The 23,619-nt window shown below is 33.3% G+C and overlaps 3 protein-coding genes across 3 annotated transcripts; 2 read left to right on the plus strand and 1 right to left on the minus strand.

The window, feature by feature from the left end:
- Positions 1-6,364: 6,364 nt before the first annotated feature.
- On the plus strand, positions 6,365-9,104 carry LOC142542918 (protein trichome birefringence-like 23). The gene is made up of 2 exons (XM_075649823.1): positions 6,365-6,969; positions 8,221-9,104. Exons 1-2 carry the CDS (start codon positions 6,790-6,792, stop codon positions 8,998-9,000), a joined length of 960 nt encoding a protein of 319 aa, XP_075505938.1. The 5' UTR covers positions 6,365-6,789; the 3' UTR covers positions 9,001-9,104.
- A 332-nt stretch (positions 9,105-9,436) lies between these two features.
- LOC142541788 (uncharacterized) lies at positions 9,437-10,752 on the minus strand. The gene is made up of 3 exons (XM_075648251.1): positions 10,618-10,752; positions 10,436-10,511; positions 9,437-10,062 (listed from the first exon to the last, which is right to left on the minus strand). The coding sequence occupies exons 1-3, from the start codon at positions 10,750-10,752 to the stop codon at positions 9,437-9,439; spliced, it is 837 nt and encodes a 278-aa protein (XP_075504366.1).
- Positions 10,753-14,891: 4,139 nt separating this feature from the next.
- On the plus strand, positions 14,892-19,801 carry LOC142542919 (putative GABA transporter 2). Its single transcript, XM_075649824.1, has 8 exons — positions 14,892-15,162; positions 16,232-16,309; positions 16,618-16,848; positions 17,674-17,771; positions 18,024-18,210; positions 18,564-18,694; positions 18,915-19,151; positions 19,272-19,801. Exons 1-8 carry the CDS (start codon positions 15,060-15,062, stop codon positions 19,659-19,661), a joined length of 1,455 nt encoding a protein of 484 aa, XP_075505939.1. The 5' UTR covers positions 14,892-15,059; the 3' UTR covers positions 19,662-19,801.
- Positions 19,802-23,619: the final 3,818 nt, after the last annotated feature.

Consider the following 23,619-nt stretch of genomic DNA (forward strand, 5'->3'; position numbering starts at 1 on the left):
ATAATCAGTCTGTTTTTCAATCTGACTTCGATTCTATGATGTCTAACATGTCAAGAACATCATATATGAATCATATCAAATACCTACAACATCATATTTTCAAATGATACCAAAACTCAATAAAACCTACGTCCAGTTGTAGCATGCGTCGATAGGAACACAGTACTGAAGTCGGATTTAAATTTGAACGGACAAATTTCTCACAAATCGAATTGAACGTAATTCTCCTCCGAAAGCTCTCGTTTCTTTATTTTTCTAACTGAGGAAAAGAATTCTGATATGTATATATATATATATATATATATATATATATATATATATATACATACGTAACATGCATCAAGGCAAATGGCGCATCCTACATGCAACACGTCTCGCGCATATGCGCGACCCTCCTCGACGCGTAGCTCGCATAGCCCCTCGCGCATATGCGCGCCCTTACTCGGCGCATATGCGCGAGGCCCTTGTTCATTTTGCCCAACTCTCGGGTACCCTCGCGCATGTGCGCGGATACACGTCGCGCATATGCGCTAGGTTTTCTGGACATCTCGCGCATATGCGTCCGGCTGGGTCGCGCATATGCGCGAGAGCTCATCCTCACACATAACTCTTTTCATACTGATTTCAAACCGTGTCCCGATTAATCCCCTCGTAATCATATCAAATTATAAATCAATAATTACAGATTACCAGGATAAAATTCTCGGGCATTACAATATCCAATTCAGAAAACATGTTCAAAGAATAATTTTTTTTCCAATTGAAATAATTATATATATATATATATAAACATCAACCCATAGTTAAATAAGTTATATGTATTGATTGAATATTTAGAAATTTTATAAGAATATTAGAACATATATAAAAGTAAGAATGAGTGATTTTTTACGGTGTATTGTTGATTTTTTATATATATTAAAAAATAGCATATGCTGATTTTATATAAATCCCAATCAATATCAAAATAGATAAGCACCCGATGGAGCATGAGTTATTAGATCAGACCCATCAAAATCATCTATAGATTATATATCACTTGCAGGCTTGCAGCATGAAATTCAATTATTCAACATCTATAAATGATATAAAAAAAGGTAGTATTTTACAACTTTCCACATATATTTGTAATCATTATTCTAAAAAGCTTAATTAAGTATTTTTGGAAAAATTAAACCTAATTCTATGTAAATTTCTAACAAAAAAGCACTAAAGACACCGAATATTAAATATATGATAATGTAATTACTTTTGGTAATTAAAAAATTATAAGATTTATACATTTATTCTTAAATTGTGTATATTTATATTTTTTTAATATATTAATCGATTTGATATAATCAAAATTATAGTAAAAAAATTAAAATAAATAATACCCATTGCCAAATTACTTATTCATAAAAACGAGAGACTATAAAAGTAACACACAGATCCCTACAGCAAAGCATTCAATTCACATTAATCTGTGTTCATCTCTCGGCAGAACCCGAATTATTTATGCACCTTCCCATTCAAAAATATCCCAAGGTCCTCGCCGACATTCTTGATTAGCGGTGCCAAATTCTCGAACCACTTTTTGTGCACATGAATAACCTTGTCAGCCTCCAGTTTTTCACTCCTCAACTTCTTCATAGCAATATTAGCTTCAATATGTCCACGACTTAGTTTCTCCACGATCTGGAAAGCCTCCATTTTTTGTCTCTTTAGTTCCTCCACAATCTGACCAGTTTCTGGTAATTTGCGCTTCATCCTCTCCATAGCTACTTTTGTCTCAAAATTTTCCCGCGAGGCCTCTTTTATAACCTGGACAGACTCGATCAGTCTACGCTTTAGCCTCTCCTCGTTCTGACGGGCTTCAGATAGTTCACTTCTCATTTGTTCATTGATTCGTTGGGCTTCCGATCTCTTCTCCCATAACTTGAAAAGCTCCAGGTTCATCTTTGTCACCCTCAAATCGAAAAGCTTGATCTTTTCTTGATACACATCAAGAGTCTGATCGTTCTCCGACACTTTACTTTTCAGCTCACAAATAATCTTCTCGCTTTCGTTTATCCTATCAATCAACTCTTTCTTCTCCTCTACCAACTTTGTGTTTTTTACCTTCAAATCCTCCCGTTCGTTTTCGCTCTTATGTAACTTCTCTTCAAGATACATATCATCTGGATCCAGTTTAACGCTTCCGAGCCCGAGTCTCATTTGCTTTTCGATGTTCATTAAAATGTTCTGGACATCATTAAGCCTACCTTCACGAACCAAGCATTCGATGAGTTTCACCAGCTGCGGGATCGGTGATCTTGAAGGGGTTTCAAGATCAAGAATCATTTTTTCAGAATTCAAGGTACTCATTTTTTATGTTTTCTTGCAGAACAAACTGAAATGGAGATCAAACAAAAACAAAAAATAACAACAAAAGTTCAAATGTTTTCTCCAAGAAAGAACACATGCAACACGGAGCCCTACGAGAAAAAACTCGAAGAACCCTCCTAATACCTTAAACAAAAATTGACCTTTTGCATCCGATTCTGTGCATGCATCTTTGTGTGTGTGACAGATTGAGAAATGGATGTGCTCCAGAGCCTGCCTGTAAGGGTCATTATATACTACTCTCGAAGCGCCATGTGTTTCACGTGGGACCCGCATGTGTGAGTAGGATGACACTGTCTCCGTGCGGACACGGACACGGACACGGACACGGATACGGACACGTGCAACAACTTCTACGTTTAAAAAAGTGATTAAATTTATTGATTACGAAAAAATTATGAAATATAAAAAGTTGGAAGTGTTTTAAAACAAAATTGAAACGTTGGAAATCAGATGTGTGCAGTATTTGATAAATAAGTTATTCTAATGTCTTTTTATCATCATCATTTTTGTATAGAAGTAGAAGTAGCATCCTACCAATTTCTGAATTTGAATTAAATTATGTAGAAGCTAAGTTTAAGAAATAATAAAAAAAAAACTGATTTTTTAAGTCAAAAATAATATATAATAACTTATTTTAGTCATCTCAAACATTCTCTTATCAATGTTAGATTACATGAATCCTTTTATAAAATAAAATTAAAAAAAAAACATTATATGAATCCTTACTACACATATTATGAAAGATTTGTAGAATTTAATGTACATTAATAATATTCAAAACTATTTTATCATTGTAATTATAAGAGAATCAGGACATTAGATTATGCAGTCAAATAATAAGATTTTGTTTTCAAGAGAACTTTGTGCACAAAATGCACGAGATTTTGCATTATCTGTATGAAATCGGATTTAAAAAAAATCGATAGCATCTTTGCATTGGATTGCTATTTACAGTGAATAAATTGTTTGAATAAATGATAATAATTTTTTGTATCTTACCAAATAAAAAAAATGTGTAGATTATTAGGGATTTTAAAAAATGGGAATTGGGCGATGTGTAAATTAAGGATTTTCAAAAACTAATTGCATTTGGATCGAGTCATTGAAATTCATGATTTTTATTTTCATTGTTGAATAAATTAAATAGAGAAATATCAAATCCTTCTTCTACTTATTTACATGATAATTATATATATTAGAGATGTCAATAGGACGGGTATGGGGTGGGTATTGCTAAACCTAAGACCCGCCCCATGAAGAAAACTTCGACTCATTACCCGCCCCAGCCCGGTTAAATTTTCTTTGGACCCGTCCCACCCCGAATACGAAACGGGGCGGGTTAGACTCATGAGACCCGTAAGATCCGAATTTTTTTAAAGTGAAAACATTAATCTTCTTTGTCACATTACTGAATTATTAAACAAATAAGCCTATAAATACAACACAATAGAAAACTAATCATGTGTTCGACCACACTTAATAATAACAAACAAAATATTTTCACGACATAATGAATTACATAAAAAAAGAGTTACTATCTCTCTAAAAAAAATCTTGACATCCCCCAAAATAAGTTATAACAGAACTTAAACAGATCAGTATAAAATCAGCGAGTAAAAAAGAATCAGTCATGTCTATGGTTGATCTCGAGGTGAGCTACTTAAAAAATGAAAATTAATAAAACTAAATCCTAGAATATTTATATTCACATATATGGGGCGGGTATGGGGCGAATATTATAGGACCCATGACCCGCCCCATACCCATACGGGTCTGACAAACTGGACCCGAGACCCACCCCATGACCCATTAGTATGCCCAAACCCGTCCAGATGGGGTGGGTCCATTGCGGGTCTGGGTTGGGTCTGGGTAAAACCCTAGACCCATTGACATCCCTAATATATATCACAATATATTGTAAACGACTTCAGTATTATAGTAATTTGAAATTCATTGTGATTAATATAATTGTAGTGTAAAAAATTATTCAAATATATTTGAATTTCTTTTATATAAGTTATCTAAACAATAAAAAATATTAAATCCATGGATTTCAAATCCTTGCATGCAAACGCAATGATTAAAAAAAGTTCGTCATTCTATTTACTAATTACCTAGAGTTTTATTTGAACCCAACAAATAATTAACATAATTACATAAACGTTTTTATAAAATTGTTTTTTAAAAAAGGTTATAAAATTTGTTTTAAGAATAAATATGTGTTTGGACAACCATTCTATAAAAAAAGTTTTAAAAGTTAAAAAGGGTTTTAAATGTCCTAAAAACATTTTTAAAAATCATCTATCAATTAATTGTTCTTTAAAAATTATACTTTGAGAACATATTTTTTAAAAACAGCTCGTTTTTACAAAAATATTGTTTACAGATATTTTTAGTTTTTCCGCTTATAAAACATGTTTAAAGTACTTGTCCAAACATGATATCTTCTCTATGTTTTTTAGGAGCATGTCTCTTGTGAGACGGTCTCACGAATCTTTATCTGTGAGACGAGTCAACCATATCGATATTCACAATAAAAAGTAATATTTTTTCATCGATAACTCAAATAAGAGATCTGTCTCACAAATACGACCTGTGAGACAGTCTCACACAAGTTTTTGTCAAACTTCATATCTAGATTTGTTCTATGATATAATTCGTATAAAAGTTAAGTTCAACGTAGTTATATATTTTGAAAAGAAAACATGAATAAAAAAAACAGAAAACAACTATGATATGATATGTTAAACGAATAGATAGGAGGCCATTAAATGACTATTCATAGATTGAACAAATTTACCAGAACTCATCTCGTTCAACCAATTGCATGAATTCCATGGATGACGAATGTAGAATTTCAATTGTATTTTCTTCGGGCGATATGATATGTTAAACGAATAGGTAGGGGCTATATTGTATATATTTGACATGTATTTCTCTTATCGGGCCGGGGTAAAAATTATATTATATCTACGCAACAAATATAATATAAATCAAACTCGCTACGCTAAAGAAACTAATCAGTTCACTTGATTGATTTCAATGGTTAACGCTTTATAATATATAGATATAGAATCGTGATTTAAAAATATATATATATATTTTTATATGTGCTTTAGAGAACTAAAATTTATAAAATATATATAGATGCGAATTTGCATGATTAATATAAAAAAACTATCAAATGTAATATATATTATTTAAATTAAATATGTTAAATACCTAAACTTACATAAATCTTGAGAAAACAGTCAAAATTATGTATCTCGCTAAAACATTTTATCTAAATATAATTGAAAAGGACTTCAAAAACGAGAAACAATTTAATATTTCTAGTAAATATATAGGACCAGTTTTAATTTATTTATGTCTAACTTTAAAATTTTAATTCACACTGGACCAAATTTTCCTGTCCCGAGTCTTAGGTATTGGGCTAAAATTTTAAAAAAAATTGGGCCCAAGGAAAAATAGGAACAAAAGCCCAAGGAAAAGGTAGCATGTTATGGCAAGAGAATCTGATCAATTGACTGATGGGCGAGTACCATTGACCAAGTCTTGGCCCAATGAGTGGCCATTACGAAATCGTGCCAAAACCATAAATCAATAGCTGAGCAAGATCGAGCAAAAGGGAGGAAAAAGACCAGAATCACAAACTCTTTCAAATTTTATTCTTAGTGGCATTAACCCTGTGTTCATACCATTCGAAAGTTCCCTTTTTTTTCCAAGTGTGTTTGTTTTAGTTGCATTAAACCGAGTAGAAGATAACCGACGTCCGTTTTGCCTCAGTTTCACCTGAAATACCCGCAAAATTAAAAGAACACACACACAGAGACGAGTCATTTATATTTAAAAATATGTTTTAGAAAGGGATTTTTCTCAAACTATATTGTACAAAAAATAAATTTTTTTTTATATTTATATATGACAGTTAAAAAAAATCTATTTAAAAAAATCTAAAAAATATTATAAGCATCGACCTAATTGATTTATAATTTATTGGTCGAGTGTCATTCATAACGAATTGCAGATGAATTTCAGTGAGCAGGATTTAGGTGATAAAAAAAGACTTCGTTTTTTTTACTACATTATGAAAGAAGTTTGGAGTGAATCAGTGTAAGACCTTTACATTATGGAATTTTTACCTTTACGTGTGTTCAGTGGATTTGTTTCACTTAGAAAGATTTCTTGTTTTCTGTTTGTTTGGTGAATTATGTGCTATTCCAGGTTGATTATTTTCTGGCTATTGTTTAATTTGCACCGTCCATTTTACTTATTTACCAAAAATTATCTACAGGATATGAGGTAAAGTCCATTGATAGCTCAGGGAAGTGTAATCTATTTGTTGGGGATTGGGTTCCTTATCAGGGAGAACCTCTTTACACTAACAACAGTTGCAGCTTCATCGAAGAACACCAAAATTGTATGAAAAATGGGCGACCAGACAAGGATTATCTTCATTGGAGGTGGAATCCTCTTGGTTGTGAGTTACCTAGGCTTGAGCCGGAGAGGTTTCTCGAGCTAATGAAGAACAAGAGTTTGGCATTGATCGGTGACTCAATATCTCGAAACCATGTGCAATCACTGCTCTGTATGCTCTCGACGGTAAATCTTTATAAAATTATTGCTATTTAAACTCTTTTTGTCGAAATGAATCATTGAATCTTGGTATATATCAAAGGCCTAGCATTTTTATCTTGGTTCTACTATGAAGAGTAAAAATATAATTTTGAGTGCTCTAGCACCCATGTTTACATTGCATGTTGTTAAATAACGTTGCGATTTTTTTAATCTAATTTTTCTGGGAAAAATGATGACATAATGGATCGTTTATTTTTGTTTTCTTGATGTTGTATCTTGTAAAGCGTATTCTTATCTTTTGCTTGCTTGTTTTCATTTCGAAGCCGAAGTTTTTTTTTTGGTTGGAAGACTGAGTTGACTTTGGAAACACAATCAGAGGCGTTGATTCAGAAACTTTGGAAACGCAATCATAGGCTTTGATTCAGAATTTTAGATCAAGCAATCATAGGCTTTGATTAAGAATTTTGGATCAATCATTTTGTTTTACATTCAGCATTAATCTAAACTAGTTATTTGGAGTAGCTGGTTCCCATGGATGCTCTTCCAGTTGCGTCATCGTATTTAGCTATTGCAGAAAAAATTTTCATTTGCTGGGGCTAAGTAGCGGAATATTTTCGGGCTTCCAATTGAAATTAAATAGAATTTCATCCACATTTTTTTGAACTTTTATCTTTGTTGTTTTTTATTTTTAAATGTTCAAATATATCAGAAGTATCAATCCTTAAACCTTTAGAAAGTAGTCGAGGCTCGGTTTTGAATGTAGATGGAACTCACATTTTCGAACTGCCAACTAGCTTTTTACTTCTTTCAGTTATTATTTACTGATCACCCTCAACATGCTTGCTATAGTTCAATTCTTTTATTTCTATTGCAAAGAAAAAGTGAAAAATAAAACAATTTAATCATGTGCCTTGGACACATTTTTTCTTTCCTTGTTCTTTTCCTACGCAACTCGGGCATAATAATTTAAAATGAGGGTATGTACTCATTCCTCAATCCTCAGCTACTTCACATGGAGAGCAGTTTTGGTATATCCTTTTGGAGGTTAGCATATTGTTATAGTAATCATGTATTCCCTTGCACATGTCATCCACCATTCTACCATATGGTTCCAGTTTCAACGAGATCTAGTAGATGATACTTGATGGATATTTATGTTGTTTAACTTGCAATTTTGTCTGGTCTTTGCATCTCGAGCTTGTTTGGACGAAGTTTTTATAATACCTCTTGAATTTGTTCAATGGATCATGAAAGCTCGAGTTTTTTTCTCTTCAGGTCGAAAATGCTGTTCAAGTTTACCATGATGAAGAATACAAATCCAGAAGGTGGATCTTCCCTTCGTACAATTTCACGGTCTCCGTTATCTGGTCCCCTTTCCTTGCTAAAGCTCTCATCTTTGAAGACGTGAATGGTGTCTCCACATCTGAAATTGAACTCCATCTTGATGAACTTGACCAAAGCTGGACCAAGCAGTTTGATACCTTCGATTACATGATATTTTCCAGTGGAAAATGGTTCATCAAAGGCACAATCTACTACGAAAACAACCACATACTAGGCTGCCACTACTGCCCCAAAAGAAACTTCACTGAGCTCGGGTTCAACTTCGCCTTTCGAAGAGTCATCAACAACGTTTTTGACTATATCATCCAATCAAAGCACAAGGGCATTATATTTTACCGGACATTGACACCAGATCACTTTGAGAACGGCCAATGGTTCAGTGGTGGAACGTGCAATAGATCATTACCGTCAAAGGGAGGAGAATTCGAGTGGAATGAGATGGACCAATATCTGCGAAACATTGGGCTAGGTGAACTTGAGAAGGCATTGGGTAAAGCTTCTGAAAACGGCGTAAATCTAAAACTTTTCGATGTTACCAATCTTTCCTTGTTGAGACCGGACGGACATCCGGGGCCGTACAGATTTTTTCAGCCATTTGCCAAGGATAAGAATGGTGAAGTTGTAAACGATTGCCTGCATTGGTGCTTGCCTGGCCCTATAGATTATTGGAACGATCTTTTGATGGAAATGGTTAAGGATACCTATGTATGAACATGCGAACACTAATTTATACATATTCTTACATCTTATAATGATTAGTTTCTTGTATCTTAGGAGTTGGGTGGACTTGTCTATTCAAATTTATATTCCTTTTATTTGATTTTATTAAATAGTTAATTGTTTTATTTTTCATCACATCGTCTTAGGTATTTTTAATTTTTTTAAAAGAAAAAAATTGACACGAACGATTATTCGTTTCTTATATATATTAGTTTTTAAACAAGGTTCAATTCTTATATATATATATATATATACTTAGGTAGGTGTACGTGCGATGCACGTGGAGATATATGTTTCAATAATTGTGCAATAAATATTATAGAGTAAGCAATTTATTGACAAAAGTTTTCAAACTAAGCAATAGAGAGATAAATCTACATAATAATAAGACATCGTGTCTATATAAGATATAGTACGATAATAATTTTCAGTTAAGGTTGCAAACAACAAAACAAAGGATTACACAATGTACTAAGATCGTAGCAAACAACTTACGCAAAGCAATAGGCATGTGAAAACTTGCTGCCTCATTTAAACACTCAAAATTACTCTTATCACTTTCTAATAGCCCCCTACGTTGTGCTGCTTCCTTGAAAGTGAAACAAAATATTCCACGAACAGTGAGCAAATCAGAGTAGGACTTAGGGCCTCGAACATGAAGAAGTACTAAACGATGATAATACCTCTCACCTTCTGCCGGATTTGCCGAGATAACACGTCCGATAACCTGTCTTTGTTTCCTTGGTTTCCAAGTTCTAGTTTGTCGATCCCAAACAAAATGCTCTGGGAATTCAGAATATAATAACTTTGTTGCTTCCACAATGTGCGAACAAGTCTTAAAAAATTCAGTCAACATAGTTTTGGAGATACATTCGGATGCCAACACATCGCCCAAGTTCTGGTAATTTGAGAAGGTGATCATGTGCTTGTCCAGTAAATGTAGATGCAAATTGATAACTATATGAGAGATTTCATTCAGATCAAATTCAAAAATGCGCCACACTGATTCTGGAGCAGACACCCAGCGAGCATCCTGAAATGCTCGTATTTCATCTACAAATGAGTTAGAACTATGTGGTGATAAATGAACACTTATTTTGTCATGGCCCTTGTAAATATATTTGTATAAATATTTTACAGCCGTTAGCCCATAACAAATTTTAACATTGATATGACAATCATAGCGATAGAGTAGATATGGATTATAAGGAACAACCCATTGAGAATTCATTTTACAATTCCGAACCTCAACAGAGCGACCATCGTTTCTCCTCCTGTACATATATAGGGTAATCATCAGATCGTTGAACAGAATGTTCTAAAAAAGGGCGAGGATAATGGTTTTTGCATTTTCCATTAACCATAAATGGGCATTTTAAATTTAACGTGCCACAAGGTCCATGCATCATATGTCGTGAGACCAAACCAAACAATCGAGGAAAAACATCTTTATCTGGAAGCTCAGCAACAACGTAAGAGTCGAACCTTTCAGGCGAGTTAATCTTATAATTAGATTGCAGGATAATAATCATATGACAATAAGGTAGACCTCGTTTCTGGAACTCGATAACACTAAACATAAGCAACAACAGGGCCAAATATATAGACTTTTTTAAGAATCTGGTCCTTAAGATCAAGTAATTTTGCACGAAACACTCGAGAGACCAAATCTGGACGACCACGAGCAAGCTGACCTTCAAATAAATTTTCTCGAATCTCTTTCCAATCCGCATTGCAAGTCATCGTAATAAACAAGTCAGGTTTTCCAAATTTCTGAACCAATGCAATTGCATCAAGATATCGACGTCGCATATCTCTTGGACCTCCTATGAAAGAAAGATGCTGGTAAAACAACACGTTGCTCGACCTCACTCCCACGTGATTCACCATTGGCTACACTGTCAACCACACCCCGGTACAATTCCGACCTTATCTCACTTTGGTGCCTTCTGTAGTAATCTAATCTCGTTATTTCTAGTTTAGTGTACATATCAACAACAAATTGCTGCAATAATCGACCACCATACAAGATTAACGAAGTGTTGCTGCCATGAATTTGCAACATGTAACAATAGTACTCCCTACAAGAAACCATCCTATCATTTTTTCCACGAACAACTGCATGAAACAAATAAAATACACACAAATTAGTTGCATGACAAAAATATAAATATATGCAAGCCGACCATTATCTTGTTTGTTTGGGGGAAATTGCAAGAAATAATTACTAAAATTGAGTATGAGGTAAAAGATTAAAAACGCACCACGACTTTCACCAGCAATAATACGATCGAAGGAATTAACATCTGCAAGTGGTAGCACACTCTCATGCACGTCAACATGGGCCTACCCATTTTTTACCTTCAGAATATTCTGCTGCCACCCATTGTCCCCATACGGGAAAAAAACGGATATCGCAAGGAATCATAATAACCATAATAATGTTGTATTTGATGGGTTTGACCATCACGACCACAAGCAACTATGTCCCTGTTCTGTGGAATGTTAGCATCATCATTGCCTTCGACCCAAATAGCCGCAACTTGATCAGCGGATGGGCTTTCATAACATCTCTGGTCAACGGGAACATTTTTGAAAATATGCAATCTTAAGTTTATGATTGAAGAATATTGATTTATCCTCTTTAGAAGTTGTGCATAAGGGCTTACTTTCATTATGTCCATCAGCAAAACCATGAGTTCTCTGTCAACATAAGTGTCCGGGAAAACGGACATCCTATTTTCCAACTCATTATCGTGGTCCCAAAAATAAAGTTGGAAATACCTTGCACCATCCGAATTAGGTATAAATGGTGGCAATGAATGGAAAATCTAGCCAGGTGCACGAAATGTGTATACCCCACGTTGAAGAGAAGCCAATTCCTTGCCAAGCCTAACCCCAAATGAAGTGAAAAAAAAAAAACATTGTTGTACAATCGTACTTTACGGCGGAATAAAATAGCCAAGGGAGACGATGGGTCGTTGAATAATTCCAGTAATGCAATCTGAGTAATAGGAGATGCCAATCTAATCTTACCACATGCACAACAAGAAGATGGAGCTTCACAAAGGAATCTATGTGCGCCACAAAATTGACATGAAGGAACCATTGACAAGACACTGATACCAGCAATATCTCCTTCATTGTCTGAATTTTAAAAAGAAATGCAATTGGGGAAAAAAACCCACGTATTTCAGGTGCGAAAAAATGAACATAGAAAAACCGAGAAAAAAAATCCAAGTAAAATAAAGGCATGATGAAAACAACAACATATTACTTACAAATAGGAGAACACGCCAGAGGAACGGACACAATATGTGTTATATGATAGAATTATATCATTGAACGACAGCAGCATATGCGATAAAAAAATATAAACAGATCAAAGGGGGAAAAACAATCCAATCGATGCAAATAAACATGGTGAAAATAACAGAGCAGCTAACCGTTGGAAGTAGATAAACCGGCACCACCAACACACCGAAATTGAGCAGCGCCGCTGCCAAATTAAAATGATTACATGAAACTCTTTAAGATAACACACATAGCTAAGAGGGAAAATAACGTTAGGAGAACACATAGAAAATACAGGAACTCGGAAGATGCAAAGGGGCATCAACAAAGCAAGCAAGAGAGAAATGAAGAGAGCGAAACACATACCCTGAGACAAATCCCGAAATGGCAGCCGGTCGTCTACCCTGCGCCATGAAAAGTAGAAGAAGTAAAACCAAAATAACAGAGAGAAATTGAGGATCACAACGACATAAACAAATTGCAGGCAATAGAAATCGGTGAGTTTACTGGAAGGTGGATGAAATAACCATCAACAGTAATGACCATGGTGAAGCAGTAATAGGAAAGGAAGAAACGTAGGAATAAAATGAATGAGAAGGAAATAAATAGGCCCATATATCTATCAAATGGTAGTAAGCAGCGAAAAAATTAATCCTCCATGAAGCCAAATTGCAAAATCTAGAAATATAAGGGTACATAGGGGAAAACACAATTGAAAGTGACATATATGTATGTTAGATGTTAGGAATCTTTTATTATATTTCAATATCTATATAATATATGATTTTATTAGTTCATATTTAAAAATAAACTTGTTAAAAAATTTACTAAGAAATGTAAATAAATAATTTTTCTTGCATAGAATTTAAAAAAAAATAGGAATGTGTATTAATGTCTAAATCCATTTAAGATGGACAATGAATTACAAAAAACTCTTAAAAAAACCTATTAATTTCATTTAATTTGCTAACTTAAATTAACAAGAAATTTTAAATAAATAATTTTTTTGGCATAAAAGTTAGGGAAGAAAAACGAATGTGTATTAATGTCCAAATTCATTTAAGATGGATAATTAATTACAAAAAAACCTTTAAGATAACCTATTAATTTATTTGTTCATATTTAAAAATAAAAGTGTTAAAAAATTTACTAAGAAATGTAAATAAATAATTTTTCTGGCGTAAAATTTAAAAAATAAATATGAATGTGTATTAATGTCCAAATCCATTTAAGATGGACAATAAATTACAAAAAACTTTTAAAAAACCTATTAATTTAATTTGCTAACTTAAATTAACAAGAAAATTTAAATAAATAATTTTTTTGGCATAAAAGTTAGGGAAGAAAGAGGAATGTGTATTAATGTACAAATTCATTTAAGATGGACAATGAATTACAAAAAAAACCTTTAAGATAACCTATTAATTTATTTGCTAACTTAAATTAAATAAATGAACAAGGACATGTAAGAAAATTCACAAATGAAAGTGATATATTTATATGTATGTTAGATTAATACAAGAATTTTTACTTTAAAACTATAAAAATAGATTAAATTTATTAAATCATGTTAACATCTTAAAATTTTTAAATCCAGTTTCATTATTTTTGAAATAGTCAACAATATAAAAATGCATTTCTCAAGAGTAGTAGTGACCCGTGAATCCCGGTACCTACAGTATATATATATATATATATAGACACATACACACATATCTGATTCTTTAATGATTTTTTATTTCAAATAAAGATATTTTTTTTAGATCAATTATTAAAGGTTTATTCTAACTGTCCACTACACCCGAGTTAAGAAATGTATCCAAGATTTATTTCAATTATGGTAAATTAATTAATTTATCTTTTCTAAGTTTGTCCTATAAAAAAATCAAATATATTTAAATATTTTATATATTTTTCATGAGGTTTGTGAAAAATAACAAATAAATATGATAATTTCACCATGACATACATCCTCTCATTTTTGTATTTAGAAGTTATTTAAATATATCGGATTTATTTGTTACTTTTCATAATCATCAAGTAGATAAATGTAACATTTAAATATAATCGAATTTTTTTGTAACTACGATCAATTTAGTGGATGTGAATATAACTATCCCTTTCAATTATCAATACCATCTGCATAATTATTATGAAAAATAGTCCCACGACATTTTTTTTTCGACAAAATGTTTATGCTAAATTTGTTAGTTCTCCCAAATCGGTTGGACAGAATATCTGAGAGTTTTATATATAGTGTTGGACAATCCTCCCTCCTTGAGTTAGCTTTTGAGATTGAGTTAGGTTCAAGTTCCAATCTGAACAAAATTTACAAGAAATATCAGTAATTTATGCAACAGGCTCACAAAAAATCCAATACAAAGTCTGAACAAAAATAAATTACTTCACGATATTGACCATTTTATCAAAATTTATAAATGATAATAATAATACAACTATAATTTTTTAAATAGTACAATATATCATGCGTCAACATATACATAAATAATTATAACACCCAAAAAACCTTATTTTTTTGCACTACTGAGCAATCAGAATCACGTTAGGTATTTACTCGGGCAGAATAGTTTTAAACACAAAAGCAAAACAAATGTGAACACCATTAATCCAAACTTTGGAATAACTTTTTTGAGGGTAATTCAATCGGAAACCCGTAATCAGCGTTTCATGTGAAAGTGGGCATCCTATTCTCTCCGCTGAAAACAGTAATATATATCTCGCTCGTTTCCACACCAATGGTATCTCCTGAAAGTGAAAACGAATCCATGTCATCTCATGCTCTTCTACCAAATACGAGGATGCTATCCCGCAGTGATTTGCCTTTCTCAATACCTCGAGGTAACTGTGTTTTTTTCGATCCAGATTCAGACAAAAAACTCGTATACAAGAGTTGATTTTTATTTTTTTTAAATTCGAACAAGTGAAGCAATTAGCTTCTCCTCCTCCTCCGGATTTTTAGGCCATCTCCAATCCATATCCTCTATTTTTCATCATCTATCCTTTTCAAACACCTTCTCCAACCCATATCCTCTGAATATTACCAAATACTCTATTTCTTTAATTTATTTCATTTTCAACTCATATCCTCTAAATATTACCAAATAATTTTTTTAATTTATTTCATTTTCGAACACATACACACATATAATTAATTAATTTCATAATAAATTATTTAACTAAACTTAATTAATTCGTTAAACATGGCACAACTACATGTAATTCGCTTATTAATTTTCAAAAGGACTATATGGCAATTTTTAAAATATCTATTTTGTAATTATTTTTCATCTCGTTTCAATCCTCTATATGAACAGTGATACTCCATAAATAGAGTATCACTGTTGTATATTCTAAAATGGAGGAAAAAAATAGAGTACGGTTGGAGAAGATTTCATCCTCCATAATAATGGAGGATTCCTCCAGTTACGAAGGACGGTTGGAGATGCCCTGGAAAGTGATATTAATTTTATACATGGGTCATGAAAACAGAAAAAGAAACACAGTCACGAAACCCAATTTCTAAACGGTAAAAAATTCTGTTGAATGTTCAATCAAGCCAGCTGGGTTTATCATATTAATTAAATATATTTCACTGAGCATTGACTTCAAGGTTTATGATATTACAACCAATTGTTTGGATAGCGATAATTTTGTGATTAAATTTTTGAATAAGAGGAAGGAAAGGATGTTATTAGATTAGATTCCCTTCTTCGGAAAGTATAATTTACATTTAAAAATTCAAAATTTAGTTACACACGAAGGATAACCTTGTAATTTTTTGCCTTGATGACTCCTTAACATAGTATTTATCTTCATTCCCCGCACGCATCTTTTGGCGGACAGGATTCTTCCTTTACGCCGTTATAATTCATCGTTACATTTTCTGAAAGGGATATTTCAATGGCAGAGGTGGCGCTGAATGACCCATTTCATGAAATCCGCCGGGAAGACGACGCCGGAGCAGCTTTTGTATTAGAATCCAAGGGTAATATTAGTTTTTTCTACACTGCTTACCATGCATTTCGCTGTACAAAGAATGGGTGACGGGGGTGTTATTCGAAAATATGTGGGTCGATTTGAATTTGGAACTAAGGTGGTTGAATAATTAAAATGGTATGCTTTTGAACAGGGGAATGGTGGAAGTCGCGGTTTCATTTTTATGCCGGCGAACTTTAATATTATTGCTGCATAGATAGATTTTGTGAGTGTATTATAGGTATTATTGGAGAATTTGCGATTCGATTCGAAACCAAAACACGGGGATTGAATGATTAAATGTGCGATGATGGACAGGGGAATGGTGGCATGCGGGGTTTCATTTGACGACGGCGATAGTGGGTCCCACGATACTTACTCTGCCATATGCGTTCCGGGGGCTCGGATGGGGTTTGGGATTCCTGTGCTTAACGGCCATGGGGGTGGTTACTTTCTATTCCTATTATCTCATGTCGTTGGTGCTTGATCACTGTGAGAAGGCGGGGCGCCGCCACATAAGATTCCGGGAACTGGCAGCTGATGTGTTAGGTTAGTTTTCCATTTGAAGATTTCATTATTTGTGGTAACCAGTACAAGAGTCAACAGCACGATCCCCATCTATCAATTTTACTCGTTCTGTCCAAAATTTCATAATTTTCGTACAAAACCCCTATCTATTGGTATTCATATATGATAATTTCTGCATTACTTTTTTTTAACTGGGCATTTGATGCTTCAAGAAATCATGAAAACTATTTTTACCACTTTACTGCCTAAAACTTACAAGCTACAGATTCGTGATACCATTTTTTTTAAAAAATCCATATCATAATCATGGAAAATTGTGGTTTTTGGCATTTTTGAGAATTCATTCAAATTTTTATTTTTTGTTGTTGTAAGGTGTCAATGAATAAAATTTATTGGTAGAAGATTTTAATTGCTGCTTGAAATTTTGGAGGAGGAAGAAGCCAAAATATTATCATTCGTTACATGTCAAAGCACTTTGTTTGAATTTTAAGATTGCAAAGTTGCAAAATCTGGAAGTTAAACTTTGGATGTGGTCAAGAGCTGCTTACACGCTTATTTTTGGTTAGGAAAGAGCCATTTACCCTATCAGTTTGTCCTGAAATTTTTGTAATGTAAGATCTTCTGTTGCAATATCATTGGGTAAAGTGATTGAGAAATTCTTAAGAAAATTCTATGAAGATAGAAAGAAGTATGCTGAATTGTTTGTTTTCTGGTGGTGAGCAATATTGCCTAGCTCGGATCTGTGTAGCACAGTTCCTATATTGAAAAAAGAAATCGACCTAGTTTTCTGTAGTGTGTTTCCAACATGATAATCGATTTTTTTTTTGTGTTCGTGCCTTCTTTTAGGATCTGGATGGATGTTCTATTTTGTGATTTTCATTCAAACGGCAATTAATACGGGCATCAGTATTGGAGCTATCCTTCTTGCTGGGCAATGCCTTCAGGTATAACAATGCAGGTATCAATTTGATTTACATGAGGCATACAACAGCCAAATTATGCTCTATAGCTTGTAAAAGAAAATTTATGCTGGAACTGAATATGCAATTGTTTGCACTTACACGGGGAATTTAATTTAAAAAATACTGCACATCTCTACTAATTATAGCTTCATAATTTAGATATTTATATCAAATTTTATTTTCAGTTTTATTATATTGATGTTTACATATTTTATCTACTGCTGGGAAGTGCAGATCATGTATTCAAACCTCTCTCCTCATGGGCCGCTGAAATTATTTCATTTCATAGCAATTGTTATAGTAGTTATGATACTCTTGTCTCAATTCCCAAGCTTTCATTCTCTGAGGCACATTAACCTGGGATCACTGCTTCTTAGCTTTGGCTATACTTTTCTCGTGGTTGGTGCTTGTATTAATGCAGGTGAACATTTTATGCTTTGTTCTCTGTCTAATTCTAGAACGTAGCATATTTTTTTATGAGGAATTTGCTGCATATGTAGCCAAAGATTTAAATAAAATATCCATCGTTTTCTTGAATTGCTATATGGATCTAAGTCTGATTTCTTGATAAATAATACATGCATATGGATTAGTGATTTGAAAAATTTATTGAACATGTATCATGTTGACTCAGAACTTCCACTCTGATGAAAACCGAAATGAATGAGCGCATTTAATATAGCTTTTCTTGATAAAATTATATGTTGCAGCTATCTTTTAAACAAACAGTATATGGATCATGCTTGTGATCTTACTGTTTCCATTATTATGCAGGCACCTCTAAGAATGCCCCTCCAAAGGACTATTCTTTAGAATCCTCAGAATTATCGAGAGTTTTCAGTGCGTTCACTTCTATATCCATAATAGCCGCCATATATGGAAACGGTATACTACCTGAGATACAGGTAACATTTATTTAGCTCTAGAATTGAATAGTTTATGAAATTTCTTCTTGATTCTTGTTTGAAACAATCATACAAAGTCAAGTTTAATAGCATTTGGAGAGGATGAATGAGTCCCAGCAGAAAACGTTGACGATGAGCATCTTAAAAAAATATATTGCTCAAGTTCCATTACATGATAATTACCATTTTTTTGGTAATATTACCTTTTAAACAAATGCAGGCAACACTGGCTCCACCAGCCACAGGGAAGATGGCGAAAGGCCTAATAATGTGTTATACTGTAATTTTCCTGACCTTCTACTCCGCTGCAGTTTCTGGATATTGGGTTTTTGGGAATAAATCTAACTCGAACATTCTCAAAAGCTTAATGCCTGATGAGGGACCTTCGTTGGCTCCAGTTTGGCTTTTAGGTCTCGCAATTATATTTGTTCTCCTTCAACTTCTTGCTATTGGCCTTGTAAGTTCTATCAATTGTACTCGAATTCTATTTTCTTTATCACTCTCTTTTTCATCATCAAATTCTTGAAATCCCCGAGCTACCTTGTGATTTTAGCTTTTATACCATGGCCCTACTCAGGTATATTCTCAAGTAGCTTATGAGATAATGGAACGGAAATCAGCTGACGTGAACCAGGCAATATTCTCCAAAAGAAACTTGATCCCGAGGATAGTTCTTCGCTCCCTCTATGTAATATTTTGTGGGTTCTTCGCAGCTATGCTACCTTTCTTTGGTGACATCAGTGCTGTCGTAGGGGCCATCGGCTTCATCCCCCTCGATTTTGTCCTGCCGATGCTTCTTTACAATATGACTTACAAACCCACCAAATCGTCCCCTGCATATTGGATCAACAACTCAATTATCATCATTTTCACATGTGTTGGCTTATTGGGCTCGTTTTCTTCTATAAGAAAGCTGGTCTTAGACGCCAAAGAGTTCAAACTTTTCAGTGATAACGTTGTTGGTTAAGTAAAAATGGAGGGAATTGCTATCTCTCTTAACACGGAAGATATGTGCTCTGTTTTACGCAGAAATTTGTTGTCATTAAGGATCATAACCTTTCATTATATGTCATTTTGTCGATGAAAGAGCAAGCAACGTGGGGATAATGTGAGCCTTTTACGGTGCAAGAATTTGTCCCCAACCTAGTAGGGTTCGACATATATTACCCCATCTTAGGTTTGCTTGAAATATATTTATTTGAAATCGTTCTAAAAAATACTAAAATTATTACTTGAAATTGTTGAAAAATATATTTAAAATGTGTGTATTGAATATTTGAATGTTGAATATTTGAATGTTGAAAATAAGAGTTGTAAATATTGAAAATTAGTGTGTGATGATGTAGGTAATGATGTATTTTATTTTTGGATTATTTGTAAAGATTTCCTATAAATAGATCTCTCATTTGTGAAGAAAATCACAATTGAGTAGAGAGAAAAATATTATAAAGTGTGTAGTTTAGTAAATTTTGAGAGTTTGAGATTTTTACTTTTTACCATAAATTTTTATTTTTTCACAACACGTTATCAGCACGAAGCTCTAAAAGTCCTCCATATTTTTCCAAGCTCCAAACAGAAGAAAAAGGTAACAAAAGTAATAATATTTATTTTACTGTTATTTATTTATTGTGTATATATTTAATATATAATATAATATTATTATTAGAAATAATAAAAATAAATTTTTCAAAAACTTGTTATAAATCCTGGGAGGATGTTAAGACGACATCCCACAGTCCCGGTAAGGGATACGACAAGTATAAAAGCCTATAAGGTTTTTAAACAAAATAACTTACGACACCTCATTATAATAATGTGATATGATATACATAATTATTTAAACATGATTAATATTATATTCACCATATTATTACCATAAAATTATACAAATACATACATTTATTTTTTGTACACCAACGGTCATAAACGGTAACAAAACGGCTAGTTTTTACCCTATAAATATCATCTCACAAATACATTCAATTACTCCAACTTTCTCTTCTTCTCTAAAAATTATTCTTCATCAAATTTTTCGAAGAAAAAAGAAGATGACTTTCTCAAAGTTATTTTTAATTATTTTGGTTATCATACTCACGAGTCTTTTATTTATCGGAGAATATCCTCCTCGTGTGTTTTCTTTATTTTTACAAATACTTGTACTTGTTGTTTATCCATTACTTTGTATTGCAATATTCATTAACTAATAAAATGCATCGTAATTTTTTTTAGTACCACCATGTCAAACTTGGCAAAACTCGAATTCATTGCTCTTGATATCACGGAAAAAAAAATTATATGCCATGGACTCTTGATGTATAAATGCATCTTGAGTCATTGGGTCTAAATGAGACCATAAAAGAAAATGGCATATCGACATCCCAAGAAAAGACAAAAGCCATGATATTTTTGCGTTGGCATCCCATGGCTTTGTGGAAGGGATTAAAAGAAAGATTCGAACAAATGAATTTAGTGAGAAATCATCAGGCACGACCCACTGGTTCAACGACATTTCCTGAAGTAAATGTCGTAAGCAAAAATGAATTTAAATCTGGAAACCAAAATCAAAGTTATAAACAAGATTTTGGTCGAGGACGAAATCGAGGTCGTGGTCGTGGATGTGGACGTGGAAGTGGTCGTGGTCGTGGTCGTGGACGCGGCCGTGGTTTTGAAAATAATCGAGATAGTTACTTTTATAACTCATCTCAAAAGAACGTCCTAAACCATCCACAGAAAAGGCATCATGAAAATATGAGTGTTAATGAGAATCACTCAAAAAGATATGAAAGTTCTTGTTTCAGATGTGGTACTCCAGGACATTGGTCCCGTATTTGTCGAGCTCCTGAGCATCTTTGTAAACTTTATAAAGAATCATTAAAGGGGAAAGAAAAGGAGACCAACTTCACTGAACAAAGTGAACCTTTGAGTGATTCAACTCATTTTGATGCTGGAGATTTTCTGATTGATTTCTCAGACAATGATCAATTTGCTGGTGGAATAAATATGTAAAATATTTTATGTACCCATATGATAATGTTTTATTGTGTGCTATATTTTTGCATTTTATTGTCAGTAATTTTATTTCATTGCATATATTTTTTGAAGTTGAAATATGGAAAATACTATGAGCAAAGCTGAAGTTTGCATACCCGATAGTGGTACAACGCACACTATCCTCCGAGATAAAAGATATTTCTTGGAACTAAAACCAACAAAAACAAGGGTGAATACAATATCAGGTCCTGTAGACTTGATTAAAGAATGTGGTAAAGCACAATTTTTGTTACCTAATGGTACAAAATTTTTTATCAATGATGCTTTATATTCACCACAATCGAAAAGAAATTTGTTGAGTTTTAATGATATATATTCCCATGGGTATGATACTCAAACAATGAATGAAGGGAATGAGAAATATATGTGTCTTATCACATATAAATCAGGAAAAAAATATGTGATTGAAAAACTACCAATGCTCCCTACTGGATTGCATTATACACACATAAGTCTCATTGAATCAAACATGGTAGTTGATAATTCTTCAATATTAACCAATTGGCATTACCGATTGAGACATCCTGGTTCAAAAATGATGCGAAGAATTATAGAAAATACACATGGTCATCCGCTGAAAGACCAGAAGATCTTTCAGAATAATAAGTTTCAATGTAAAGCATGCTCTCTTGGAAAACTTATTATAAGACCATCACCAGCCAAAATCCAAACTGAATCACCAATGTTTCTTGAACGTATTCAGGGTGATATTTGTGGACCAATCCATCCACCATGTGGACCATTCAGATACTTTATGGTATTGATTGATGTCTCCAGCAGATGGTCACATGTATGTTTATTGTCAACTCGAAATGTTGCATTTGCAAGATTACTTGCTCAAATAATAAAATTGAGGAATCAATTTCTCGATTATACAATCAAGAAATTAGACTTGATAATGCTGGTGAAATTACTTCCCAAACTTTCAATGATTATTGTATGTCTATGGGAATCATTGTTGAGCATCTTGTTGCTCATGTACATACACAGAATGGATTGGCTGAATCATTGATTAAACGTCTGCAAATGATTGCTAGACCAATGATTATGAAAACAAAGCTCTCTATTTCTATATGGGGACATGCAATTTTACACGCTGCTTCATTAATTCGCATCAGACCAAGTGCATATAATAAATACTCCCCATTGCAGCTTGCATTTGGTAAAGAATCAGACATTTCTCATCTGAGAATTTTTGGATGTATGGTGTATGTGCCTATTGCACCACCGCAACGAAAGAAAATGGGACCTCAAAGAAAGGTTGGAATTTATATCGGTTATGATAGTCCATCAATCATTCGATATCTTGAACCTCAGACAGGCGACGTGTTCACAGCACGTTTTGCTGATTGTCATTTTAATGAGGAAATCTTCCCAATGCTAGGGGGAGAACAGAAATATACCGAAAAGGAAATTACATGGCATGTATCATCGTTGTTACATCTGGATCCAAGAACAAAACAATGTGAAAAAGATGTACAACAAATTGTACACTTGCAAAGAATAGCCAATCAAATACCAGATGCATTTGCTGACACAAAAGGGGTAACTAAATCATATATACATGCTGCAAATGCCCCTGCTCGAATTGAAATTCCAAAGAAACAAATTGAAGATACTCATGATGTCATTAAACGCCTGAAGCGTGGAAGGTCAGTCGGTTCCAAGGATAAAAATCCTCGAAAAAAAAAATTTATAGAGAAACACGATGATCACAAAATAAAGAATGATGTTCTTGAAGAAACACATGACGATCACAAAATAGAGAATGGTGTTCCTGAAAAAACACATGATGATGAAAATATTCTGTCAGAACCACAAACTGACGAGAATCATGAAATCTCTATCAATTACATTAATATTGGAAAAATATG

This window comes from Primulina tabacum, chromosome 4, assembly GCF_025594145.1.
Source record: "Primulina tabacum isolate GXHZ01 chromosome 4, ASM2559414v2, whole genome shotgun sequence".
Classification (NCBI taxonomy): domain Eukaryota; kingdom Viridiplantae; phylum Streptophyta; class Magnoliopsida; order Lamiales; family Gesneriaceae; genus Primulina; species Primulina tabacum.

What these genes read in the sequence shown, in the direction of transcription:
- LOC142542919 (XM_075649824.1), top strand. Translation starts at nt 15,060, where the DNA reads ATGGTATCTCCTGAAAGTGAAAACGAATCCATGTCATCTCATGCTCTT. An exon ending in GCCTTTCTCAATACCTCGAG is followed by an intron (nt 15,163 to 16,231) that starts GTAACTGTGTTT and finishes TTTCAATGGCAG; the next exon opens with AGGTGGCGCTGAATGACCCA. An exon ending in ACTGGCAGCTGATGTGTTAG is followed by an intron (nt 16,849 to 17,673) that starts GTTAGTTTTCCA and finishes GCCTTCTTTTAG; the next exon opens with GATCTGGATGGATGTTCTAT.
- LOC142542918 (XM_075649823.1), top strand. Translation starts at nt 6,790, where the DNA reads ATGAAAAATGGGCGACCAGACAAGGATTATCTTCATTGGAGGTGGAAT. An exon ending in TGCTCTGTATGCTCTCGACG is followed by an intron (nt 6,970 to 8,220) that starts GTAAATCTTTAT and finishes TTTTCTCTTCAG; the next exon opens with GTCGAAAATGCTGTTCAAGT.
- LOC142541788 (XM_075648251.1), bottom strand. Translation starts at nt 10,752, where the DNA reads ATGACTTGCAATGCGGATTGGAAAGAGATTCGAGAAAATTTATTTGAA. An exon ending in AGGACCAGATTCTTAAAAAA is followed by an intron (nt 10,512 to 10,617) that starts GTCTATATATTT and finishes TCTAATTATAAG; the next exon opens with ATTAACTCGCCTGAAAGGTT. An exon ending in TGTTTTTCCTCGATTGTTTG is followed by an intron (nt 10,063 to 10,435) that starts GTTTGGTCTCAC and finishes ACTCATTTGTAG; the next exon opens with ATGAAATACGAGCATTTCAG.